Source organism: Battus philenor, unplaced genomic scaffold (genome assembly GCF_028537555.1).
Source record: "Battus philenor isolate CCGP_79_NKW_IND1 unplaced genomic scaffold, ilBatPhil1.0.hap1 SCAF_10, whole genome shotgun sequence".
NCBI lineage: Eukaryota > Metazoa > Arthropoda > Insecta > Lepidoptera > Papilionidae > Battus > Battus philenor.
In genome coordinates this window covers 3526549-3552870 of record NW_027181662.1, presented here as the reverse complement: position 1 = coordinate 3552870, position 26322 = coordinate 3526549, and the positions used below count along the sequence as shown (strand labels likewise).

Here is a 26322-nt window from a genome sequence, read left to right as displayed (position 1 = left end):
AAAGCTTTCACTTCAACAGATTTAACACTAAGCCCTCCATTATTCGACATCAAAGAAAATAATGCAAACAAAAAAACAGAATTAAGTTTTTTTATTGCTGTTTTTATTGTACTTTGTATTTTCCAGCAATGATTAAGATATTTATGTATTCGTTTTATATATCACTTTAAAAAATAGTATCTTTGTAGTACTAAAATAATAGGACCAAAACTCTGGCAGTTATTTAAATAAACTAAATTAGCTTAGTTCGTTTGTTCTTTCTTCAAACGTTAGATGTTCACTGACAGCCTCCTCCGGAGACTTCTAATAAAACCGGTTGAAAGCGGTATGTATCTACCATCTTCCGACGAGGTCTTTTTAAAATGGTCGTTCCAGACTTCGATATGACTCCGAATGCCAGTTAATTAAAAAAAAAGGGTGGAACACATCCCCACACTAATGGGAGATATCAACTACAGTCCAGCGTTCCTTGATTTCTGCTGAAGGATGATGAAGGATATCACAAAAATTAATAACAAGTCGGTTATGCCACCAAATAAACAGGAGGTTGAATAAAAATTGAACGTTAAGAAAATAAAACATAAATATTGGTGATCTATGTAAAATATTAATAAATAGCATATTATAAGGAGGGCACAAAAGTAAAATAGAATAAATAAATATACAAATGTAATAATTCTGTGATATTTGAGGAACTAGGCGAAGGAAGTGACGCGATTATGTAAAATAAATAAAAAAGTAATAAAAACCCTGTCCCAAACAAGATAGGGGTACAAGAGGTCCCTAAAAGCGGGGACCATTGTTGAAAAACATGGTCGTCTCACAATCTTGTTGGTGGACATCTTAGGATACGCTTACCAGTTCGTGATCTCCACTTTAAAACCTTAAAGCGCCAGCGCCTGCTGTTCTGCGCGCTATTGTCATGTCCACTGCTACTTGAACTTGAATTTACTGGGCTATGTCGGTTACTTTCGTTTGTCGAATCCTTGACAATAATTAGCTTCCGTAGTAAGAATCCACGAAGTTTAATTCCAAAATTAACAAAGATATAGTATTCCTGCATAGATTTTTATATATTTTTCAATATTGGTATTAGTTCCTTCAGTGGCAGATTTGAAAGTGAAATTGTGGAATTTTGTTATTTGATGATACTCAAAATAAATGAGAAAAAAAGGCGTAATAATTTCACTATAAAAAAAAGTGTTCTTGAATATTGCCTTGCGAGGAGAAGTGCGCTTGTTTACATTACATCAATAGATGAAGTCATTAATTTGTTAGCCACTTAATAATTTAATTTTTCTATCGGACCATGATAGGCCAGATATAATTTAAACAGAAAAATTTCTATTGAGGCCGCCAGATTTTGCTTAAACATAGAAATAAGTAGGAAATAATAGAAATAAGTTGAAGGAGATATTACAGATACTGAAATATTTACACAATACTATTAACTTATTGACAAAAGAATCCATTTACGCTTATATTTTATACCTTTTTCTTATTAGTATTATGTAAACATCTTATGTTTAGGACAATGAGTTTTACTCGAGCTTTACTTGAAGTAATTTCAGACTACTATTAAATTAAACATAATTGCATTAAACACATGTGAATTGAAATAAAATAGTAAAAATTCGCTGTGATAATATATTTAGTTACGAATTTTTTTGCGATATAAACACAGGTTAAGGAAAACAATTTTAGTTAAAACGATACATCTATCATGAATAAACTTGCGTGCATCAATCACGGGAAAAAGTATTTTCACTCGAAGGTAAGAGAGTAATTTGTTTTCATATGTGATGTTTTGGGGAAAAAAGTTAACAAATCCTTGATGGGTCTAAGTGTAAGCATGTCAAGTAAAGTCCCGCGGGGCCTTCCTTTTTTAAGTTTTATATCTAAAATTTAATAAATCTTACAATAACATAAAGGAGTTTTTATTTCATCGAAATGTTTAGTTTTGCGTAGCGTTTGGAACTTGGTTTGTTAACTTATTTACATGGTCACCAGTATTCCGAACAAGTGGTGTCTTACTTAAAAGTGCGTGTTAATGCCTACTTGAGTAAAATTAATTTGAATTTGAAATCAGAAGAAAGTTTGAAGAATAGAATTCTAGTTTTATTATAATGAATGGGTTGATAGATTCGACGGACCGTATTAGTTATTACTTCATTTAAACAAAGCATGAGAATGAAAGACAATGGCACCGATGTCCTGATAATTTCAGATCTCTGCCGCCAACAGGGATTTATATTTATACCTAAAGAAAATATGCTAATACGCTATTAAGTCTGAGGTCTGTATAATAATGTAACGTCGTAACTGTCTCTTGTCAGTTTTAATTGTAATATTTAATAAACTACATAGTAAGCCAATTTGATGATTAATTTATTATATTTAAAACAAATCATTAAGACGGGTCCCCAAAAGCAAAGTAAGGACCTCTAATCACAACGTGAACAGACGACCGTGTAAGATGGATGAACAGGATTCACTCCCTTCCCTGCGGCACCTATTTTAAATTTATGTAATCGTGATGACGACAACCATTCTTAATAATTTTTTCATAGTTTTTATTGTCAACGTATCAAGATTGTCTTTTTTAAAATACCTAATTTAATTATTCATAATGCTTTGAAAAATAAAACGTTTCTTTTACATTATATAAGTGGGGATAAATAAATAAATGACTATAACTGTAAAATGTACATGTGGATTAAACGTGAATGATAGAAGCTTATATTACTGGAACATCTACAAACTTTATAGCTGGCCGAAACCGCAAACAAAGCCATCAATCGTCGAAAATGGACCAACACTTTGATTCGATTAATAATTTATTGGCTAGACTAGAGAGCAAATATAACAGCTAAGTTAATACCGAACTAAATTTCACGCTTTGTCATTTTCGTTCTATAAAAGTTATTTTTATTATATTTATAATTCAAATTATTATATTTATTTATCCGGATGATATCTCTAAACATAAATGAAATTCCATTCATTTCCTAGATGACGCCATTGCTTTAGAACGACTTCACAGATTTCATTCATCTTTTTTTTACGTTTTTTTTAAGTTCGTAGTTTTGAAGTAAGTTCTTATTAAAAAATTTCGTGGAAAATTAATAAGTTTCAAAATATAATAACTGCATCTATTAAAATTCTCCGCACTTGACAGTTCACAATGAACTTCGTGCGATTGACAGCTCGCTTTGAATTTCGCGCGTTTGACAGTTCACTCGCTATAAATTTATATTTTCTTTTAACAGCTGCAACCGCCAGTATTTCGCCGATATGCCTATAGGTGTTCACTGCAAGGCATAGACCTCCTCCAAAAATATCTATGTTGAGATATTCCATAATCTCCATGATTTGCAGGCAGGTAGGCGATAGCATTTTGGCATTATGGTAGAAGACGGTGCTGCCTATCCTCTCGAAACTTATTAGCGAGTAAAGGCAATTCTATATAATTAATACACATATTGTGTATTACATAAGATTTTACCTTAGGAATCGAAACCGCGACCCACGATCGCAAATCACTGTTCTCTACAGCTGAGCTACCACTACTCAGTCGGTCAGTATTTACCGTCACAAATTTATATTTAAACAAAAATTTATTTTTCCTTTACGAATGCCACAGCCCAGTAACTTCAGGCAATACGATGTTTGCAGGGTCAGCTGCAAAATTTACTAGGTGTTTGGTTTATATATAATGCACACTTGGTTTACTATTTATGTACACAAAATAATTACGAAGGTAACGTTCGAATGTAGTTTAAGCTTGATTCACTTGACCCTAAGTTGTTATAGGCTTTTAAATGACATAACATGAAAATTTTTAGCTAGGTGAAGAAAAAAAACCATTATTAATAATTGTGGCAATATATGCATAAATCTAGTAAAAAAACAAGATTGGCTGGTTGGTGCTAACCAAATCTCGTCTTTGATTTTTAGCGATCATCTGGTGATATACATATGCTAAAACGAGACGTAAAAACTATAATAAATTGAAGAAAATACAGATTATGTGACGTCACACAACCTTTTTTTCATGTAGTTTATTAGTTGTTAGTATTAATTTTTTTTACGCTATTGTTTTCTATCCATCACACGGAAATGACCGGATATCTTTTGGCGCTTTCGTGTTATAATAAGCAGTAGATTATTATACGATATTATACGATATATTGATTTACTATTTTTAGACAATTTATTACTAAATAGAAGTTTTTAATAAAGACTTTCTTGTATAGATACACGCGTATATGTACACTACCATAGATTACTTAGAGAATGGTAGAACGATCACCGGCCAAAATTTTTCACGGCTTTTAAGTAGATACTTTATTGATTTTTACTAAAACCGACTACATTTGACTTCAGAAAAAGTACGTAATACCTACGTAGTCCTTATGACAAAAAATAATATACTGCGCTAGTAATTGCTACCCCATGCAGCATATTCTCCAGATTTAGCTCCTGTGACTAAATAAATGTCTTGGTAGTAAGAAATTTTGGTCGAATGGAGAGATCACAACTGAAACGAATACCTCTTTTAAGGAAAGTTATTATTTGGAAGAATTTAAAAAAGTGGAAAAACGTCTAAAAATATCAACAGCCTTTATTAGCTTAGGTAAGTTACTACTAAGTTTTTGATATGTATTTTAAAACTAAACGATATTAGTTAAGTAATTTGTATTAAAGATAAATTAATTAGTAAATTGGGAACTAATATTTAAACAATACTTTGTACATCCTTTTGCAGTCCGGGAAGAGAGAATTTCGTAATTTCAAATTATGAACTCTTAGCGGTTGAAACCATTACTTAAAGCTCTTTGAAACTCGAAAACCTTTACAAACTTGTTGAGGCATTACACAAGTTCTAGACGACTAATTTATGAAAGGCGAATTACTTGTATGTATTGAAGTTCTAAAGTGACTTTTATGTCCTAAGTTAGTAAACAAGAGTGCGGCCTGCTTTATTATAAATGAGAAAACGAAAAGTTTTTTTTTGCCTATATCAATTTTTAAGTATGTGCTTTGTTTTCCACAACGTAATAATTATTAAAAATCGATCGATTTTTATAAAACATTGATATTTTGCACGAAAACTAAAAGAAAAATTAACTCTTGTTTCTAATGAATCTTTATAAAGTATTCACTGTGAAATACATTGATGATTCTTTTCTATTGCTATACGGCATGCTAATATCCGGTAGTACAAAATCTGCAGGGCCAGATAGTAAACGATAATTGACCTTTATATGAAGTAATCCGAATTTTGAAAACTTTGTGTCTTATTTACGCTAGCATTGATTTAGAAAAGGGTGTATCATAAATTATTTGGCAAAAATGAGCTATATATTCACCACTTTAAAGCTAAACCTATAATCATTCATTCTTTATGTTTCGTAAAAGTTTTTGGTAACAAAGTTTCACCACAAAATCAAAACCAGGCTTGCTTACTATTTGCTTGTGTAGTGTACTGAAACCTTAATGCCACGTAGCCAAAACTGATGACTAAAATCTTGGACTACCAATGACTTGAAAAGTCAAGAGCAAACGACCGAGAGATCGTAGTCCGATGGAATAATCAGACCAAATCCGTCGATCACTTTACACAAATCTTTAAGTTACTCACTACAGTGCTGAAAATAAGAACAGTATGATAACAATGAAGTTGATATGATACTCCGTGCCCAAAGGAACCCAAAACAATGAAGATGACCTTGTGATGATGAAGATGCTTTATAACCTGCCTATATTGGAAATAAGTACTTTTTAGATCGGCCTCCTCTATCTTATTCTATATACCCTCTATACACCCCCATACGCTGCTTTTTGTGAGCCAAACTTTTCCTGTTTTGCCGGTGTAGCCATCACCTCGCAATAAAAATAAAAGGATAAAGTCCAACCGTAAGTATACAAAAAATATTTAAAACGTTAAAAAAATATCGATGTAATTTAATAAATAAATAAATGTTAATATAAAAATAGAAATTGAAGATTAAAATTGTTGATAGAGAGTACAAATTAATAATATGTTGTAAATAAAACAATTGCTATCTGTACATTCAGGCGAGGGAAATAAGTTGATGTGAGAGCGAAGATCAGAATACGAAAGGAGAAATATAAATAGAGGTACTACTACTGAAATTATACTTAACCCGAACTTCTAACGTCCCTACTGTAAACAAAGCTGAGGGAACGAGAGGCCCTTACTTCCCATTTATGTTCGTATTGTCCATCGGAGACCGTGGTCATCTTGTGCGTCTATCAGCTGACATTATGACGACTGTCGTATCTATATTTACATTATTTATGTATCTTCCAACTTCATGCATACTAGTGCTCTATGGTCATGTTTGCTACTTTTTTACGAGTACGTAAAATCCACTCACGCTAAAAATTTACGACTAAAATTCAGTAATTTAAATTTAGGTGGATCCTAAATAAGGTGACGTAATTAATCTTTTATTTACAAATATGAATTAATAAAAATCAAGAGCCATTCGCATCTGATATAATTGGAAGCGTTTGATGAGATTCTGATTACGAGTTCTAATTAAGTTTTCCTTTGCTTATTCATTAAGCCAATTGGATCTACGCGTAGCACGTTAGATTGGATGCCTACTTAAGAGTTATAAGATGTATATAGTTGTAGCTTAACTTCGATCCTTTTTAATTAGATATTTTGTTATTTCATTTCATTTAACTTAAATGGTATATTCACTACTATTTTCTAAAAGCAAAGTTAATGAAATTTTAATATTTCTACGTCTACGAAAGTCTACGAATTGTATTAAATTGTTCTTTGAAAGTTTAATTTTCTTTTTCTTTAATTAAGATATTATCTTGATTAATAATGTTACATTTAAGTGCTACGTAACGCCATATATATATATATATATATATATATACATATATATATATATATATATATATATATATATATAATTGTAGCATTATAAATATTAGACGGTTTTTTTAGGCATTGGTGAGTGTTAATTTCTATTTACAGCCAGATTAAGACCATGGTAAGATCTTGGGAATATGTTGAATAAAAGCCTCTTCCAACCGGTCATATTGCAAAAATTTTGGACCAGGACTATGTGCATAAGTGGACAACCTTCAGCTTCTCTGTCGTTGATGGTGATGATTATAGTAATAATAATTGTTGGTCCTAATTCATTATATCCTAATTAGTTCAATTAGTGTCCTAATTCACTAAGACCAAGACTTCCATAAAACACTTCGAGCGTATAGAACTTTAATAAATTTCTGCCTACCATGGAAGCTATTGAGTTTTGTAAAGAGGATTAACTAAGCGCCTTCAGTTCCATGTCACTATGCATTAGTAGATGCTAGTCAGCTACCAATAAATAAACAGCATTTGTGAATATTAATATAAAAATAGATAAAGCAGCAGTATTGATGCTGGTAACTCAAGTATTACAGAGGTCATACAACATATAAATAAAGATTATCTGCAAATTACGAAGTTGTAGAGCATTCAATAAATTATTTATACATCAATGAACTACACATATCTGAGTTGGATTATCTATAGCTTTTATGTTCCGACAGATTCCATTATTATTCAAGTGGCTGATCTAATGGGAACTCACCTTTTTGCCTTAGAACGCGATGAACGGTTTTCAATATTGACTTATTTCAAAAGGTTGATTAAGGTTGAATATGCGATTAATCAAACAATTGAAGCAAATTGTTTAATTACTTTTGTTGCTCTGATACGCGGGCTGTAATAACAGACTTAATTTATTTTGTTTGGGTTGACGTTGATTTATGGGACACATTAAACATCTTGAGCGATTTAAAAAAAACATGTATCACTTTGATCTCAAATTCACCCATGGTCAAGAAAAGATAAGTTAGCCCATAAAAGCTGTTAAACTTGCATTATTTTAAATCTTTACAAGCAATGTAAACATCACATACAGATTCATTTTGACTTTATTACAATAAAGCATTTTGTAATTTCATATTCATAATTCATAATTCATAATTCAATAATTTCATAATTCATTTTGTGTAAAGCATATTGCTTTTCTTATTAAAATATAATAGTATAGAATTACAAGATCAATTCAGTATTATATAATCATAGAACTGTAAATCTGTTATAAAGTTTTAATACTTGATGGACGTTTGTAAATATCCATTCTCTAATATTCATATAATTTTTGAATATTTTCATAAAGATGCCATAACAATGTAATCATATATGTAACTGAAATTATTCAAAAGCGTAATAAGAAGTAAGAAGCAGTATAAAGTGGGATTTGCATATAAGATGATCCCAATTCTTATTTCTCTCACATAATCATTTTTGCGGGTAAAGCTTAACTTGATAATCACTTGAAAGGCTTTTAGTGACTTAATCCCCAGATTGCTCAGAATTTATGTTTATTATATGAATAAATAAATATATATTATATGTAAAAATATATCATACCAATAACAAAGACCGTATTCAAAGTTTTAATATACATTGAATTTTAATGCACCTAGCGGTAATCGACTTGGATTCTAAAATCTATGTTTTCACTGCTTTTTTATTAATATTTTGAAGTAAATTATTTACTTTTAAAATAATATTAATAATAAAAGTATATTCATTACAACAAACAAAGACTATCGAAAATTAATCTGTCGGAATTTTATGATGTAGTTAGTTAAATTTATGGTAATCTAATATATAAAATTCTCGTGTCACGGTGTTCGAACTTGAACTCCTCTGAAACGGCTTGACCGATTTTTACCAAATTTTATATGCGTATTTAGTAGGTCTGAGAATTGGCTACTATCTACTTTTCATACCCCTAAGTGATAAGGGTTGTTCACCCTTAAAAATTTTTTTTTATTTTTTTGACGAAATTTTTTGTTTTTATTTTTTTATGATACAACATACAAAAATAAATACAACCCTAAATTTTCACTCCTCTACGATTAACCCTTATTTTTAAATTGAAAATTAAAAATATTTTTTTTGCAAAACAACGTTTGCGAGATCAGCTAGTAATATAATAATAATAGGTAATAACATCGCAGGGACTTTATACGCGATGGAGGTGCGAGTGAGAGGTGTAACAGCAAAATCTCTCTGTAACCTACTGAAGTCCTATGAAGAGCGAACATCAGCTTATTCCTGGAATGCGTTTCCAAAGTAGCTTTGATAGGATTACTAAAACTTTGTTTAGGTAGTGAGTAGTTGCCGTCTGCGGTCTAATGCATTGTAGGGAGGCCTTTACAAACCTACTCTAGACACCAGCTTCAATACTAGGACTGTACTTGTGTGTTAATCTATGAAATATTAAGTAGTTACATCTCTTAATGAAGATGTACAATGATACATCTAAGCAATCTTGTAAACAGAATAAAAAAAATTACAATTATAACACTGAAATACAGTTGACTGTGTTATCGCATTCTGTACATTAAAACAAAATTAACAAAGGATAAATTTGGAAAGTTAAATAAGAGTTTATGTACCTAAGTAATTGTTAATCTAAATGTAAATTAACGGCCCCTCATCATTTCTACTATACTACAGAACAGAATCAGTTGGAAGCGGCTCACATCCGATATCTTTCGATGATTTTAACAACGTCTTCTGGCCACATAACTCCAACGCTGCGAATGCCAGTTCATGGTATTCAAAGCCTTAAGGAGTCTTGTAGTTGTTTATTTTTTGTATATTATGAAATTTCCAAAAAAATTCGAATAGTACCTGCTATAAACAATCTGCATCCAGAATCATTCGACGACATTAACGATATAGTCTGTCCACTTTTTAAGTGAATGTGCTACATTGCACTTGAACCAGCCGTTGTCTTCGCTTCAGAAACTTAAAGATCCATTAGCTATTTATGTTATACAATTATTCATGGTAGATTATTTAGGCATGCTTTTATAGGAACATATGTAAGCACGTTTTTAACCCTTAGTAGCCTGATTTACGGAAGTGATTTTTCATTTAATGTAACTGTGTTTGCTTGAGGATCTAGATGAAGGGAAAAATAGATTTTTTTAATTTCGTCGGAAAGAATATTATACAACATTAAAATACGTACAGCCAATCTATAAAAAAACTAATAGTAATGTGAACATTCGGTTTAAAAGATCAAAATTGAAACTCTAGGTTATTGAGGGTTAAATAGATCCTTGTAAAAATTGGGTACATGGTTACCATACGCTTAAATACCGTTACATACAAAATCAGTTTAGGTTATCCGTAAGCCGTCGGCGTTAAGTCAAGCGGGCACGAACTTCTCGTCAGACTAATTTTGTTAATCTTCGCGTCAGAACTGAACCCGACTAATTCAATCAATATTGGATTAACTGCGATAGATTCTCGGTGCATGTAATCAGGGGTATATGCTATCCATATTTATGATGATGCAGATGACCAAGTTAATGTTTTAATGAAACTAAAGATAGAATATAATTTTGAGATGTATAACAGAAGTATAGGAAAGTTTCTTCGCCTGCGTGACGAGATTAGAGTCGAACGGTATACTTACATACCAAAGGATTAGATTGCTATTATGTTTTGTATGCTTAGGGGAAATTACAGCTTTAGTAGTTAGCCAAGAGGGAGCACATCAGCTATTTCTGGAGTTTCTATACGAGGATTATCTGAACAGAAATAAAAAGTAAAAAGACGTAGGCTAATAGAAGTAACATAAATATTGTGAGCATACTGTGAAACACAGAAAGAAAAATTGTGATAAATAAATATATAGTAGTAAAGGATAATAAATACGAAATAGAAACGAAATAAAACTTAAATGAAAATAAGAATTGTAAAACAAAGATTAATAATAAAAAATTGAATTGTTACAGTATTCTGGAAAATGGGCAAAAGAAGATAGGTTATGTACAGGTAACAAAGTATGGAAAGAAGTTAAAGGGATAAAGAAGAAAAAAAAATAATGAAAGATTTTAAACACAAAAGAAGAGCGTGGAAATAACAAAAAAAATTGAAATATTTAGAGTAAATAATGCCCCTGCCTATACATGGCAGGAGCACGAGAGGTCCAAAACGAAGGCTATATCTATAAAATTACAGCTTTGATAAACGTTAAGAATTGATAAACCTTGATGATTTAAATACAAGAATGAAATAAAAATATTTTTCAATGATATTTTTCTATGCCATGTTTATACACTAATATTTTTTATAAAAAATGAAACATTATGCACACGGCGATTTTTATATTTTTTATAGCATTTAATGCAATTGCTTCAATTTATGTCTAATAACCATAGAATATGAACATTGGTCTTTCCAAATTATTAAAAAGAAAATTTAAAATAGATCACTTAAATTTTACACAGCTCTATACTGAAGAGGAATGTTTTTTATTCACTTTTAAGCAAAAACTTTACTTAAAACACTACTTAATATGTTAATATATAAAATACGTAATAATTACGATGAAATAATTATGTACTCGTATGTAAATCTTTAGTGTAATTAATTTTAATCTTGGCGGCACACGGGCTCTGTTAGTGCAACATACAATTCAAAGCCATATTTATTATATCCGTGTTTGGACAATGACATATAATGTTAAAATAAACAGATTCTGTAATTTAAAAACGAACAAGCTAAATAGTGTTTATTTAAAATCAATATCGATCGATTGCTTCAAGAGAGTTAGTTTATTATTTTTAGATAAATCAACATTTTTTAAATGTAAGAAAAGGACCTATATGTAGCCACTTCCGCACATGCATAGTGCGGAAATGCAATGAAATGGCTAAATATTGGTCCTTTTTTTACTTAGGATGGACTTCCGCAAAATAACGCCTATTTCCATTAAATATTTTTTAAATGTGTAATAAAAAAGTAAAAACTATAGAAAACTATTTTTATATATTTTTCAAACTTTTCCGTAAATAGCTGAAACTTATACAACACTTTTTTGATATTATACACATAATTGGCTTTAGTTGTAAGAGCTTTAATGGTGTGGATGTCATCTATTTTCAATCACCTGTATCTCTGTGAAATGTGTTAATTTTTTATTTAAATACGACAGGCGAATAACATTTGGCGATGCATAGTGCCCAGAGACATATTATAATAAACAAAAATTAATTTCAATGTGTAGGTAAACGAATTTTGACACATACTATATTATCATTATGGCAGTAATTATTTTTTAAACTATTGATTTTTACACAGAGTATACCGTATATTGATTAACAGCGAATGTACTATACTTTCATTCATCAAAGATTTTATGCTTATAAAACAAATAGCTCTATATATGATGGCATTAGGAACGCAATTTTAAATAGCAAAGTGACACTTTATGCCTAAATGTTAAATCTATAGTTTCATAATTAATAACCACAAACGTACAAACAATTACCTAAAACGCTAATCAATGATCTTGCAGTTAGAACGCAGACTGCAAACCTTGCAATTTGATTGAATTCAATTTTGCTTAGCGAGTTTTGGATGAAATTCACTAATCACTTCAGTTCCAGTTCGGTTCTAATTCATTCTAATTTCTTTGGACAGTAATTACGTAAACCTTGATTGAAGTTTACATAATTGTTATAATATCTATCGCTACTATTTATTTATTCCTCTTCACTATTATTGTTGTCTTTTTACAAAAATAAAACTCATATTTATTCAGAATAATATTCTCTGGGCCTGAACCCATGTACTGCGAAAAGGCTCATATTTTATCTGTGTTAAATTTTCAAGGACACCAAAAATACATTATACTTATAATTATAAATAAAAGTTAAAATTAACAAGCGAAGGAAGCGTTTAATGAAACTTGGAGACGTTATATATATAGTTGTAATGTAATAGGCGTTTGTTTTCCATCTCACCTCATGGAAAGTATAAACGAAGACGAAGGTGGTATATACCCATTCAAAAGAAACGTGTTCACTCTACTCTTAAAGGCTCCAGAGTTCAACACATCAGGAAAAATAGACCCAGACAGGTCGTTTCACCAAAAACAAACTGTCAAACTGGACTTCGGATCAAACACGAAGAATAATAAACAAAAGAAGTCATAGAGTTTGATTGTATTGATCAATCGTTGTCTTCGTAAATATTAATTTATAAATTTAATACTAAATGTACTAGAAATTTAAACATCACTCGTATAATCTGCTACGTTGAAAACATTTTTACTGTAATATTTGAATCATTTAATTTTAGCTTAATCTTTTTTGAGCGTTTCAGGAATATTAAAAGTTCGGAGAACTAATTTGTAATTTTTATCTATAACTGGGTTATAAAAGTATGAAAGCACTTAAGTAGAATTGCCAATTCCGTAAATGAGCACGATATATTTGCTGATGATGGTCCAGTAGCGTCCCTACGGTAATTGCTTCTCTCAAGTGATATCACGAAGATGGAAATAAAAATTGGCAGATATTTCTTCACTAAATACAGTATTTGTGTAAAAATTCATACGTTTATAACTTGTATTTTTTATCCTTTGTAGACGAAACATTTGACGTCTATCTTGCCTGAAGCTAAGCGATGACTAGGTCTACGAAGGTACATGGCTTAAAGAAATCTATTGACTCTTGAAGACTTCTAAGTTATAACTTAAAAACAATGACGCCGGTAGATTGTTCCTCTCATAGGGTGCTCGAACTATAAAAGTATTAGCAAAACGCTTAGGGCGGGTGGAAGGAATTTCAACCGTGTATGAATGTCGTGAATCCGTACGTCTTGTTGTTCGATGGAAGAAAAGATATTGGTGAATTATGTAATATAATTCCGCTGTAAACTGTACAAGATGCAACTTTGACTTCTATTCATGGTATGGTAGATAACTTTTTTTGATCGTATTTTTTAAAGTATTTCGTTGACATTTTTGGTTCTCTTAATGGGATAATACTTAAATTTTTATCCAACTGTCAACTTACATATCTAAGAGAATAGATTGCATCAAAATTACAATCGAATGTTTCCTATCATTTTTTAACTAAATGTATTTTGAAATAAAATTATTACTTACTATATGTAAATATGTTTAAAACATCATTACCACGTAAAACCTCTTTGGGGACAAAGGTACAGCCTCTGATGTACAACTTATTTCCTGATAGTTAAAATAGAAAGGCAAGGGTTTTATGCATCCACATCGAATGAGAACGTATCTTATGAATAATTTATGAGTTTGCAGTTTTGTATTAACCCAACTTCGAACATTTGCGAGGCCCGCGCCGGGATTAACGCTGAAACGTTTGGAAGTAAGCGGGTCTAAAATCTGCCCATTTGTATTCGGCGCTAGAACCGCAGTTACTGTCCCGAGGGTATTGAAGTTTCGCAAGTTTCTTGGGATCCAATTAATGACGCGATTAACGTAAATTAGCTTTGAGGCGCAAACGAGCGGTTTAGGTGTGGAGCTTTCTTGACGATACGTCGAATGGGTAAGGCGGAAGTTAACAAGTCGCTAATGTTGACACCAATGCATTTCTCTTTCACTGTACAACATTTCTACACTAAACGATAACATAATCTCTAACCTTTACCTAATTTGATGATTATGCTGTTTCCAAAGTTCCCAACCGTTAGGTTATCTTGTTATATCCACGGAGAAAGTACCGCCTGGAGACCAAATAACAGTGGGTCCTACCTCCACCATCTCATACAGCAGTACACTTTAAGGTGAGTCCTCTGCACAAGTGCGCACCTGATGCTGACCTGCGCTACCTGATTCTCCAAACAGGTGATAGAACTGTGAGACATACTCACTTCCCGTGCATTACCAAGAACACGCTAACGATTTAATCCTCGCTCGATATAGAAACGACGATTTAAAATGCTGCACAAACCTATATTAATAGGGTTGTACAAGTAAATAGACAATATAATTTATATACCAATCATCTTACAAGATTTCAACGAAATTTTTATTTCAGTTTGTAGTTGAGTAAACTATAAAATTATTTTTTTAGATCAAGAGAGCGTACACTAAGGAATTAGACGATTTCCTTTAAAACTCTTCGTTGTAAATGAGTTGTGTTGTGATGGGCCTTAGAACCATCGACGGTATACTCTGGTGCCGTTTGGTAACGTGCCTGAACAGTTCCAAGATCTTCAATGAGACTCCAGACACTCAGGTCCTCGCTGAACCATAACAACACGAGACTATGTTTTTGAAGGTTAAGATCTCATGATTCAAGCAACGTAAGAGCCTTCACGGACGGATCGCCACTGAATCTAAGCATGCAGAATGCCTCACCTGCTCTACAAAAGTATATGACTGAAAAGAAAATATTCCAAGCAAGTAAATCATGCTTGGCCATCGAAAGGCGCTGTCATTGTGGATATTGTATAAATCTTTTGTAACTCTTTAACTTGACCTGTTAGTTGCTACCACACTTAAACCATGTATTATCAATAGCAATTAAATCAAATAGAGAATATAATTGTTAAGAGACATCGGACATTGAGAAACAGCTGAAATTTGATGTTATTTAAATTCCTGCACCGATAAACTGTGTGAATTCTTAATTATCTTTATTCCCGCAGTTGTATTAATAACTAAAATAACTTTATCAATACAAACATTACGTAATAGCCTGTTATATTTCATTAACAAAAGACAGTATATACCTATATGTACAATATAATATAAAAATATTACCTGTAAATTGACGTACGGTGCATCGGCCATTACTGTGGGCACTATGAAACCTCCTTCGCCGGTTGACATGTCGATGTCTTGACTATAGATGTCAGTTTTGTCGTCATACAGCTTCACCCGGACTCGAACACGTTTCTCCGTACTCATTGCTTCCACCTAAAAATACAACTCGTATGAAACATTCAAACAATCGAACATGAAAGTATTATTTATTTGTAAATATTTTAAAAAGGTATTACATCGATATTAGAGACTTAATAAAGTGGTCAAAAAGTAAAGTGAATGTGTTAATAAAAGGAAATTTTTCTGATTTTCTTTTCGCGTTTAAAATGGCGGGGTCATTTTAATTGCAACGTAGTTTTCGCAACCGTATAGTGAAAGTGAAGACATGTAGTTAGGTTTCAGTTAAATAATATTATATATAATACTATTATTTATATCATATAGTAGTTTCATACAAATAAATGAAAATAACTAATAGCAGTACAGTAGTACAGTAGTGTGCTGTACACTAAAATTAAACAGCTTTGTGCGATTCGAACATCAAATAAAACTATTTTTATTTGTGTTTGAAGATAAAATTATTCTATCGCATACTATGCGTACATGTTTGTTTATTGCAATGACTGTTTTAGGTTATTGTTTGCAATATATTTAACACTAGTTGTGCTCGTAACTTCCATCAAATTAACAAAGAAAATAGTTTGTTCATTTTTTTTTCTTTCAAGCATTTTTCTTAAATAAAATAGCTTATGCTACTTCCCATAACATTAGTTACCTGCCAGTATAAGCAAAAGCCTCGTCAAAATCGGTTCAACCATTTCAAAGATTAGCCGGGACAAACAGACAAAAATTTAAAAAAATGTAACTTTGGCATTTATACAGTACATATGCCTGTAGTGAAAAAGATTTATTTTAATATTGAATTGGCTGGATCGATATTGATGACACTTATACTAGCAGGTATCTAATGTTATAAAGAGTAATTAAGTCTAATTTTATTTTGATACTTGAAATGATCATTTCAAGTATCAAGGTGATTAAATTCAGCGCTTTATAATGAAATACTACTATTTGTTTAACGGGCTATAGAGAGGGCTATGCTCGCGATTTTTTTAACTCCGTAACATATTTTTTTATTTTAATTAAGTTTTTAAGCACGCAGGTGTGAAGAAGATTTCGCGCCGGAGGAAACACATTCAAATTAAAAGCTCTTTTGGAATCTTAATTCGCACGCTAGATCTTTTTACGTGCAACCATTTTTCTCTTCATTTTTTGTTTGATTTGACGTGGTCTGATATTTCTACAATTTTGTATGCAGTAAATTTTTAATATATTGTCACGTATGACCGAACCATTATTTAATTTTAATGTACTTTTAACTTACGTGTACAGCTGGTGCACCCAAATAAATATTTTTAACGAGATCGAATCATAAACGAGGAGATCCGTAGTCGAAGGAATGTAATTGATATAGGACAGCGGATTGACAAGTGGAAGTGATAGAGGGCAGGCCACGCAGAACGAATGGCTGCTGGGGCTTTGAGGTTCTGGAGTGGAGATCACGAGCCAGTCAGGGTAGCGCTGGACGTCCACCAGGGTAGCCAGACCACCGTATTCAGGCTGTTGGAAGACGCTGAATTCAGGCTAGTTCCGATCAGTCTTATTGGAATTCTACGAGGGAGGCCTTTATCAGGCTATAAACATCTTTTGGCTGAAATTATGGTGATGATGACTGCTATCAGCCACTTGGTTTAAAATCAGGCGATATATATTTATCCATTTCCTAATTAAGATTAAAACGCAAATAGAAGTAAATACTACTGTGTCATCAGCTAAAACTTAATTAAACAATTATGTTCATTCAACGCGGTCTGGCTTAGTTCCAAAATTGCGGGCACAATGGACCCGATAAATAAATCAATGATAATGAAGTGAGAAACGTTTGCTATGAATTATTTAAGAAAATTAATAAAAAGATTAATTATGTGATTACGTGAACACAATAAGCATTTTCTTATCTTTCGTGCGGATATTTTTGAGTCCACAGACCTATAAATTTTATTTTCGTTATTCGACAGCATAACCATGTTAACGAAAATAGTAATTTATTAGCGAAAATGTGTAACGGTAATGGGACAAAAAATAGAAGGATCTAATAATCTTAATTAATATAAGCTATGATTTACTAAGACTAGGTCACCAAGAAGGCTAAAGATAAAGATGAAACACGTTTATTTAACTTTTTCGGAACTTTTAGCAGAACACTTATTGATCATTAACTTTTATTTTAACTCTGTTTAGCAAGTTGTTATAGTTGTGGAGAAGAACCAGAAAGAAATTTCACAATGAAGTGAGCTATGCTCAGCACTTCCATGCGAGATCGAAATTAGAAGTAAGAAAAGGACCAATATTTAGCCACTTCCGCACATGCAGTGGTAGTCGTGCAACAAAGTGCACTGCCCGCCAGCCCGCTGATAAATGCGTTTGTGGCAAACAATGCGAATCATACAACCGCCACCGCCCAACCACTCAACATGTGTTTCACCCCTCCACGGGGCATCTTCAGAAGGAATGTTACACCGATTAGTGCCAAACACAGAGTCAAATGTCAATGGGTGAGTCACATCATGTTTGAAACTGTGGGCGTTAGGGCCGGAAGGTTCTCGATTGGCGACCACGAGGATAAAGACGTAACGTAGGTAGACCCCTTACTAGATAGGCCAATGATATAGTCAAGGTTGCGAGCTGTCATTGAGTATAGACAGCACAAGAGTGGTCATTTTGACAATCTTTGAAGGAACTCTATGCCTTGCTGCGGGCATCTAAAGGCTGATATGGTAATGATGTTGCTTAACATATAACCTACGAGAATGTTCATAAAAAATTACTTTATGCCAAAGTATAATTTTCATAGTGTGCTACTCTCATGTAACAGCGATTACTAATAGCTCGTGCGAATACTTTGGTTGACGTGTTTGGATTAACTTGAGTCGTTGAGATCTCGAATGATAAATATCCTTGAATTTGACTTGAAGTAAGATGAATAAACATATTTTGTTCTATTTGCTTAATATCAAATGCAACAAGATCGATAACGTAATGAAGTTACATATAACAGCGGTTTTACTATGGCCTTGTTAATGATTTCAAAAATCTTTGATATTTTATATTAATAATATAATTATTACGTACTCAAACATAATTTATTTTGTACACAAATGAAAAGTTGTTTCTTATAAATTTCGCTGATCCAGATGAATCTCTTGAAGTGTCTAATCCAGTATTTTTCAACGTTTAGTGCCATGCCTCATCTTAGGCTTTTTTTTAATTCTTGCGCCCACCTATTTAACATATATATTTTATGTTAAAGCGAAAGGGTTAAACTCATGTTAAGTCCATTTTAGAATTGCCTCCATTAACAATCAAATTACCATGCTTTTGGCCGTGGACATTAGAAAATATTGATCTAATCTATCAGCTCGGCAGTCTCCTCATTTTGATTCCGTTGATACAAGTAGTTGTCTGAGTCAAGGCCCCGAGAGAGCCTTCGATTTTTGGTACCTTTAAAATAGCTTTGGATAGGCGCCTTCTCCACCCTGCCTGTTTAAACCCTCTGAAACTATTGCTATTTAGCTGGTAGTGTAACACAGTCCAAAAAGAGTAAAAATATGCACATTGAAGTTTTGCTTTCCGAATTTTGATTTCGATAAAATTCTATGTTAAGACCACAATGGTTATGGTATGCCACTATAGGTTGATTAATCCACTAAGCCATTTTAACAATATCTGGCTTATGTCCAAATATGTACCCACAGTGGACTTAATTTGAAGCAGTGAAAATTAAATACGCTCCTGCGTTCGTTTACTCTGTGTTAGTAGTCTTATGATATATTACATAAGGACTTATTTTTATAATTGAAACATTATTTATAACGGACAATATCGCGGTATATTTTTTCCATCGTTTCAAGTACTTTGCAGTCCTCATGGTCTCTGGTAGAAAAGCGGAGTTAGACGTCATCAATTTGTCCACAGGACGGCTACAGCTGGACATAGGCCTCTTTCAGAGATTTTTAAGAAGATCAGTTGTAAGTAGTCTGCATCGATTGACGCCTGTAATAAGGTCGTCTATCTACGTAATTGGTAAACGTCCTGCGCTAAGCTTGCGAGTCTGTGGTATATACTCAAGAAATTGAAATCCTCAGAGGCTGTCTGTTCTCTGCAATCTAGTGTTTGTTATTAGGGGACCGGAAGGTAATGTCGTTTCTGTCGACAATACAATTTTACTAAAAAAAAAACGATTGAATTTTACTGCTTTTTTCAATCTTTATTTTCAATGACGGAAATTTGCATACTAGATGGCAAAAGGTTGTTGATAACGAAGGCGAATATATTGTTGATTAGAAATAAACACTTGTTAAAAATGTAATTGTGTGAATTTAAATTGACTTAAATCCCTATGACTCACCCCTATGACTTAAATCAAAAATTCTTGTTAATTAAATCACTTTATTAGTTCCGCCCAATAACTTTGCGTGGGTTATACAGTGTGATTGATTATCGATGTAAAGGTTTCAAGCGGTCGATGTATATCTCATTTGCTCTCAGTTTAGCGTACGGTAGCGGTACACTCCAAAAATCAGTGGTTTCAGAAATAATTTAATAAGTTATGATAATATAGCAATAAAAACGTTTTCATAATTTGGACTGCTATGAATTAAAATTAATTATTGTTTACTATCTGTCCTTGCCGACTTTGTACTGTGTATAAGTTATTGGCAAAATTAATGTAAAAATTTTTAGTCATTCCTTTATACGGGCTGGTTATAATATATATAAATAGGTATAGTTTACATTATTTTACCTATATTTTTACCTCTTTAAAGAATCTCATGTATACCATCCTGTATATTAATTTATCTTTTTAAAATATTATTCTATCATTTTTATAATTTTTCCGTAGAACTACATCGATCAAAAACAGACATTCTAACAAAAAAGGATACTTTACCAGTAATACTAATTCGAAACAGAGACACGGACAGGGTGGAGAAAGAATCACGTCGATATAAAAGCTCTTCGTTAGGCTGCCTCCGTAATTTATTATATTGTACCACTGCCAAGACGCAGGAAAGAATAGAGAGGCCGTGCCTACCGCATACAAACGAAATGAGTTGTTTGTTACATCTGGAAATTGAGTAAATAATGACTAACAGGCAATTAATGCGGATGTTTATCTGCAACACGAAGCCATAAATCCAAATATTACTTTTGCTTACCAATAATTTCAATATTACGTTAATAATATAATCAAAATGGAAAACAAAAATTACTATTATTACTATGTTATGTTATGCTATTTTCATGTCATGTGGCACCCATCACACCGGATCAGTATGTTTTTTTAGTTTAATGTGTATTTTATGCAAGAAAATTTGATAATGTTACGCTATTTGTGATAAGAATAATAATAGAATAAATATAAAGCCGTATCGTTATTAATTTATTATTTATTACATTTAAACTTACATTTAAAATAAATACAAGAAAAAAGAGTTTTAATTCATTAATAACATAAATGCATTTTATATTAGTCAATAGTGATTTACAAAATTCTCTGCCAGTGGAATTAGATTCTGTATCAACATTAAATCACGGACAGATGAAATAAAAAAAAAATCGTCTTCTTTTGGACGCCCACTGTAAGGCAAAGGCCTCCCTCAAAGATCGCCACGATGAGAGGTTTTGAGCTGCCTGCATCCAACGACTTCCAATATCCTCAACTATGTTCTCGGTCTACCTAGTGGGGGGCCCACCCACGCCACGTCTACCGTTGTAGTCGCACTTCAGATGAGCAATTCTTCGAACTCCCGCTCATTTCTGATTTGATCTCGCAATGAAACTCTTAGCAAAGTCATCTCAATTCTTTCTGTATGACCACATCGCGAAAATAAATCAAAATTTCCAAGTGCTTAAAATAATTTTTACACTATTAAAAGTAGTGCTTATATCATTATTAAATAAAACGTCCAATTTAAATAATGCAATGTCGTATCCATGTTAGTATTTACAATGAAGTATTGTTCGGAGTCAGGATAAAGAGCCGTCCTCAAAAGTTCAGCAAACGAAGTATGAGCTAACGAACCGTCATTTGTTATTGCTCGTTCATGTACGTAGAGACCAAGTACTTAAAAATGCAACTCAAGATGCTTTTTTTTTTTTTTCAAAAAAGTTTATCTTTCATTTTGAATCTTTGCCAGAAACGTATAACCATTAAAACGTTAAAAATAATTTTCTTTTCATAAATCTCAAGAGACCAAAACTCTTTTTTTAATTACGTCCAACCCTTTTGTCTTTATTTGTTTATATTAATGTCTTTGAAATTGCAGTCGCAGTTTCAATGGTGTTGGTGTTTTCAAACTTTAATTCCTTATGGTATATAATCATAGCCCTCTCTAGTGTTTTATTTCTTCTGTTATTATTAAAATTTAAATTTACGTTGAATTAGAATAAGCTACCACAAGCTCAGAACGCTGATCTGTTGAGAAGAGTCAAGCAGAGATTTAATAGTTGCTCTTTTAAATGAAATTTAACTATTTTTCACATGTACATTATAATATCAATCACGTAAATGAGCCAACAAACCAAGTATCACACATTTCGATCAACTAAACATTCCTGAATAATGATTTTTACAGCTTCTATGTCTTCGTCGAACTCAGGTCAAAGGTAATGTTAAGTACTTACCCTTCCGACAAAAGGCAGTCCGGGCTTGTATCGTCGGCGCATGCTATCAGCAAATCTGAGTTCCACGTAATGTTGTTCAGCAGCGGGTGCTGCAGCACTTGATCCTCCAGGTCCAGAGCCAACTGTGACGTCTACTCGTGCAGCTGCACCACCACACTTTGCTTCAACACGCCAGACACCTGAACGAGCTCCTGCTGCGATAATGGCACTGAGCTTCCGTACTCCTGTGAAGAAAAATATCTTAATTTATTCATCTTTTTAATATAAGTCTTTTCTTCTTCAACTTTCAACAGGTCTTTCACTGGTGAAATACCGACTTCACCATCAATATTTCAATTGAAAACAGTAGTAGATGCTGGTCATAGTCCACTTTTACAGATTTTGAATCGAACTGTTTTTGAAGGTTCTTCCTATGACCTTAACCTACCTTGTGAACAGACGTCTTTCGCTGCACTTGCCGATGTGTGGTCTCTACTTTATTCTATTATTATGATTTTTTACTACTTTTTAACATACACCAAGCTTATATATAAGATATTTAAAATGATTCGTTTAGTATTTTACAAACTTTAATTTTAGCAGAAAACTAGAGAATATACCACCTTATGGGTGAACGTGTTACGATGCACTTGCCGTGGTCTCTGCTCCAGAACTTTAAGACCCTAGCATGCTGGCTGCCACAGCAACTTGCCAATCTGCTGGGCTTTACATCCATATATAACCATCTTTCACTATTACCAAATAAATATATCTTCTTTTTGATTATTTATTTACTGCATATATCAGTCTAAATGTAAATACAATTAGGCTATCATCTGGCATGAGTTAAACTCCTTTTGTATTAGTTTTTTTATTTTCGAAAATTTTCTGGCACGATAAAATAGTGTGAATAAAAATATTCTTATGTAAAATATTCACCGACTTGAAATATACTATTAATTTGCATAAGTTTCTTTACCTTTTATTTACATAAAAAACAATTGTTAAAAAAAAGGTAGTGTATATCGCCGAAGATTTAATAGTTATATGACTCTTGTATTCATAAATTAATTTAATGCATAGAAGCAGTACAGTACCCGGCGATAAATATTGCACATCGATCTTTGGAGAGAGACAATCGGCTAATTTCGGATTCGTAGAGCGTTATCTCTGTCGCACGAAATACAATGACTGACAAAACGTCACATAGACAGTGTGGGACAGAGATAGTGCCGGAATTAGCCGATTATCTCTTTCCAAAGGTCGATGTGCAATATTTATCGCCGCGTATTGTACACATTGTTACTATAATTTATTATAGAGCAAGAGAACTACATTATTTCTGTTACATGAATAATTTTAAGTGACAGCCCACTAGTGTAAGGGATATGCTTCTATCAAAGTTATTGTGGATATACCATAATTGCCCTGTTTTGCAGACGGGTGGGCAAACGTTAAGGAGAACCTTCTTAAAACTTTTTGGTGAGCATTGGCAGTCGTATATAATTAGCGCACAAGGTGAGATTTATATAAGATTGATACTAGAAAATTGAACTCGCAACCTATGATCGCAAATCGCAGTCCTCTACCGCTGAACTACAAAGACTCATTGTAATTTAAAGTTGGAATTTTTAATGTCATGTATAGGTTAAAACATTAATTATATTCAGTTATTTGGCTTTATGAAATAATTTTTTTCTTGCAACTCGGTGTCTTGACTAAATGATTTCGCCACTAGCTGGCAAGAACTTCTCTTAACCTAATTGCTTTTAGCATTTGTTACAAGTGTCCACCAGCCTAGATATAACTTAAGCTAAGTGGCATGTTGGCCTACATATGACTTCAGCGACGCCTTGCAGTCGAGATGATTAATACAAAAACGTCTAGTATTCTCAATTGTTAGAAAAATAAAAAGAATCTTGAAATTAATTTAAAAATGTTTTTAATACAAAGTGCTTGATTATGAATACACTATTTATGTTGGAACTTTCGATCGTAAAATTCGCAAGTCTACTTACATTTTCACGAAGTAAATTTTAAATCATACAATGTTATTAATATGTTTTCTTAATTATATAGATTACGGTTATAAGAACCGAGTTAACATTTTGAAGAAAATCTTTGTGTTCCTTTCTTCTTAGTTGTATTGTCTTTGTAAGAAAAGGACCAATATTTAACCACTTCCGCACATGTAGTGGTAGTCGTGCAACAAAGTGCACCGCCCGCCAGCGCACTGACAAATGCGTATGCGGCAAACAATGCGAATTACACAATTGCCCCCGTCAAATCACTCAACACGTGTTTCACCCCTCCACGGGGCATCTTCAGGAGTTATGTTACACCGATTAGTGCCAAACACAGAGTAAATCGTCTCGCCAAGCTGAATCTAAATTGGCGTCATGTTCAATACAATAAGGAGATTGGAAGACGAAAGCATACTTTCATAGGTATAGCTAAGCGAACTGGCAGGTCAAAGTGACAGCGGACAGGCTTTATACGCAGAACAGGTGTTCGCCAAGGGTTTAATGTTCTGGAGTGGATGAAAGGCAAACCTAACATTGTTGTTCCATTTTCGAGGTGAGCGCTTCCTGCCAGTCTTATTAAATAATATATATGGGGCGGAATATGTCCAGCATTGCAAGTCTTACGGCTGAAAACATGATGAGGATTCTCGATCCTGACACAATCGGAGTTAATTGACATTAATTATTAATTATAAATAATTCTTATCTTTCTTTTAGTTGAAAAAATAAAAGTCGAAAGTTAATACTGTACAGATATATTTTACGGCCTCAGTCCCTACAATACGATTTGCGGACAATGACATATATCTGTAGTTACTGTCGCAAAAAGACTTGCGGTGCGGAAAATGACAGCTGACTGCGGAATTTGCGAAGTTGGACTATAATTAATCAACAAAATTCGTCCTTTCGAAAGAAAACTTTGGTTTGTTGATATACATTTAAAAGGGTAGAGTAGACAAATAATTGATTCATTTGTCACGTATTTAAATTTGATATTTTTAAGCAAAATCATTTATTAAACCTGAAGTTGAAAAATTAGTAGTATATGATGATAAAAGATGGATGAATAACTATCTTATGTATTAATTTATGAGGATTTTGACTGAACTGATTTTAACACTTATCATACCAACACTTACTAGGTACCTATTTTTACCACAGCGGATAAAATGACCCTACCTTATGTTCAATTTCTGATACAAAGGCAAAAACTAAATATTTTTGATCCGTAGCTCATCGCATTTTTTACATTTTTAATGCAAATATTCAAAATAGGTCATTTGACCCGTTATGGTATGCTTAGTGATAAAATTTATGTCTTTTAATGTTTTAATTACTAATTTGAATCTAGATAGAGTTTGTTATGTATTCTAAACTGTATACTACGTACCGATAAGTTCAGTGTATAATGAAGACGTTGGCTGGTTTCTACCAATACTTTCATAATTTTTTTATGTAGCCTATGTTCGATAGTAAACGTATGCACTAAAATATTTATTAAATGACTTTTTAGAACATTTTTAAAATTCATTAGCGTTATACTAAGTAACATTACTACAGACTAAAACAACTTAATTAAATCAATAGCTAATTCAAATAAATTATAAAAAAAACCTTTGTAAAGAAAACCAACCATGATACTATTCTCTACGTAAAAGAATATTTATGTCGCACGAAAGCTCTACTCTCCTTTATAAATCAGCGTCGTTATTTAAATTCCAACATGATCCCTGGAATATTGAAGCTCTTGGAGGTTCGCGCGTTTATTTCATCAATGTAATACTGCCACGTTGATAAAATAAAAGCTGTCTTTTTCGAAAGTCATATCTGAATATTGCTGTACAAAGTTTTGTAGGTTTAATTAAAGTTTACATAAAAAAACGACGAGATCTAATCAGAAATGA

The 26322-nt window shown here is 32.5% G+C and overlaps 1 protein-coding gene across 1 annotated transcript in view; it reads right to left on the bottom strand.

The window, feature by feature from the left end:
- The window catches only part of LOC137926736 (C3 and PZP-like alpha-2-macroglobulin domain-containing protein 8), a 158157-nt gene that overhangs the window by 97433 nt on the left and 34402 nt on the right, over window positions 1-26322 (bottom strand). Inside the window, exons 5-6 of the mRNA XM_068770426.1 lie at window positions 22416-22639; window positions 15666-15821 (exon numbers count right to left, since the gene is read on the bottom strand). Coding sequence (XP_068626527.1) covers window positions 15666-15821; window positions 22416-22639 — 380 coding nt within the window. The remainder of the gene's footprint in view (window positions 1-15665; window positions 15822-22415; window positions 22640-26322) is intronic.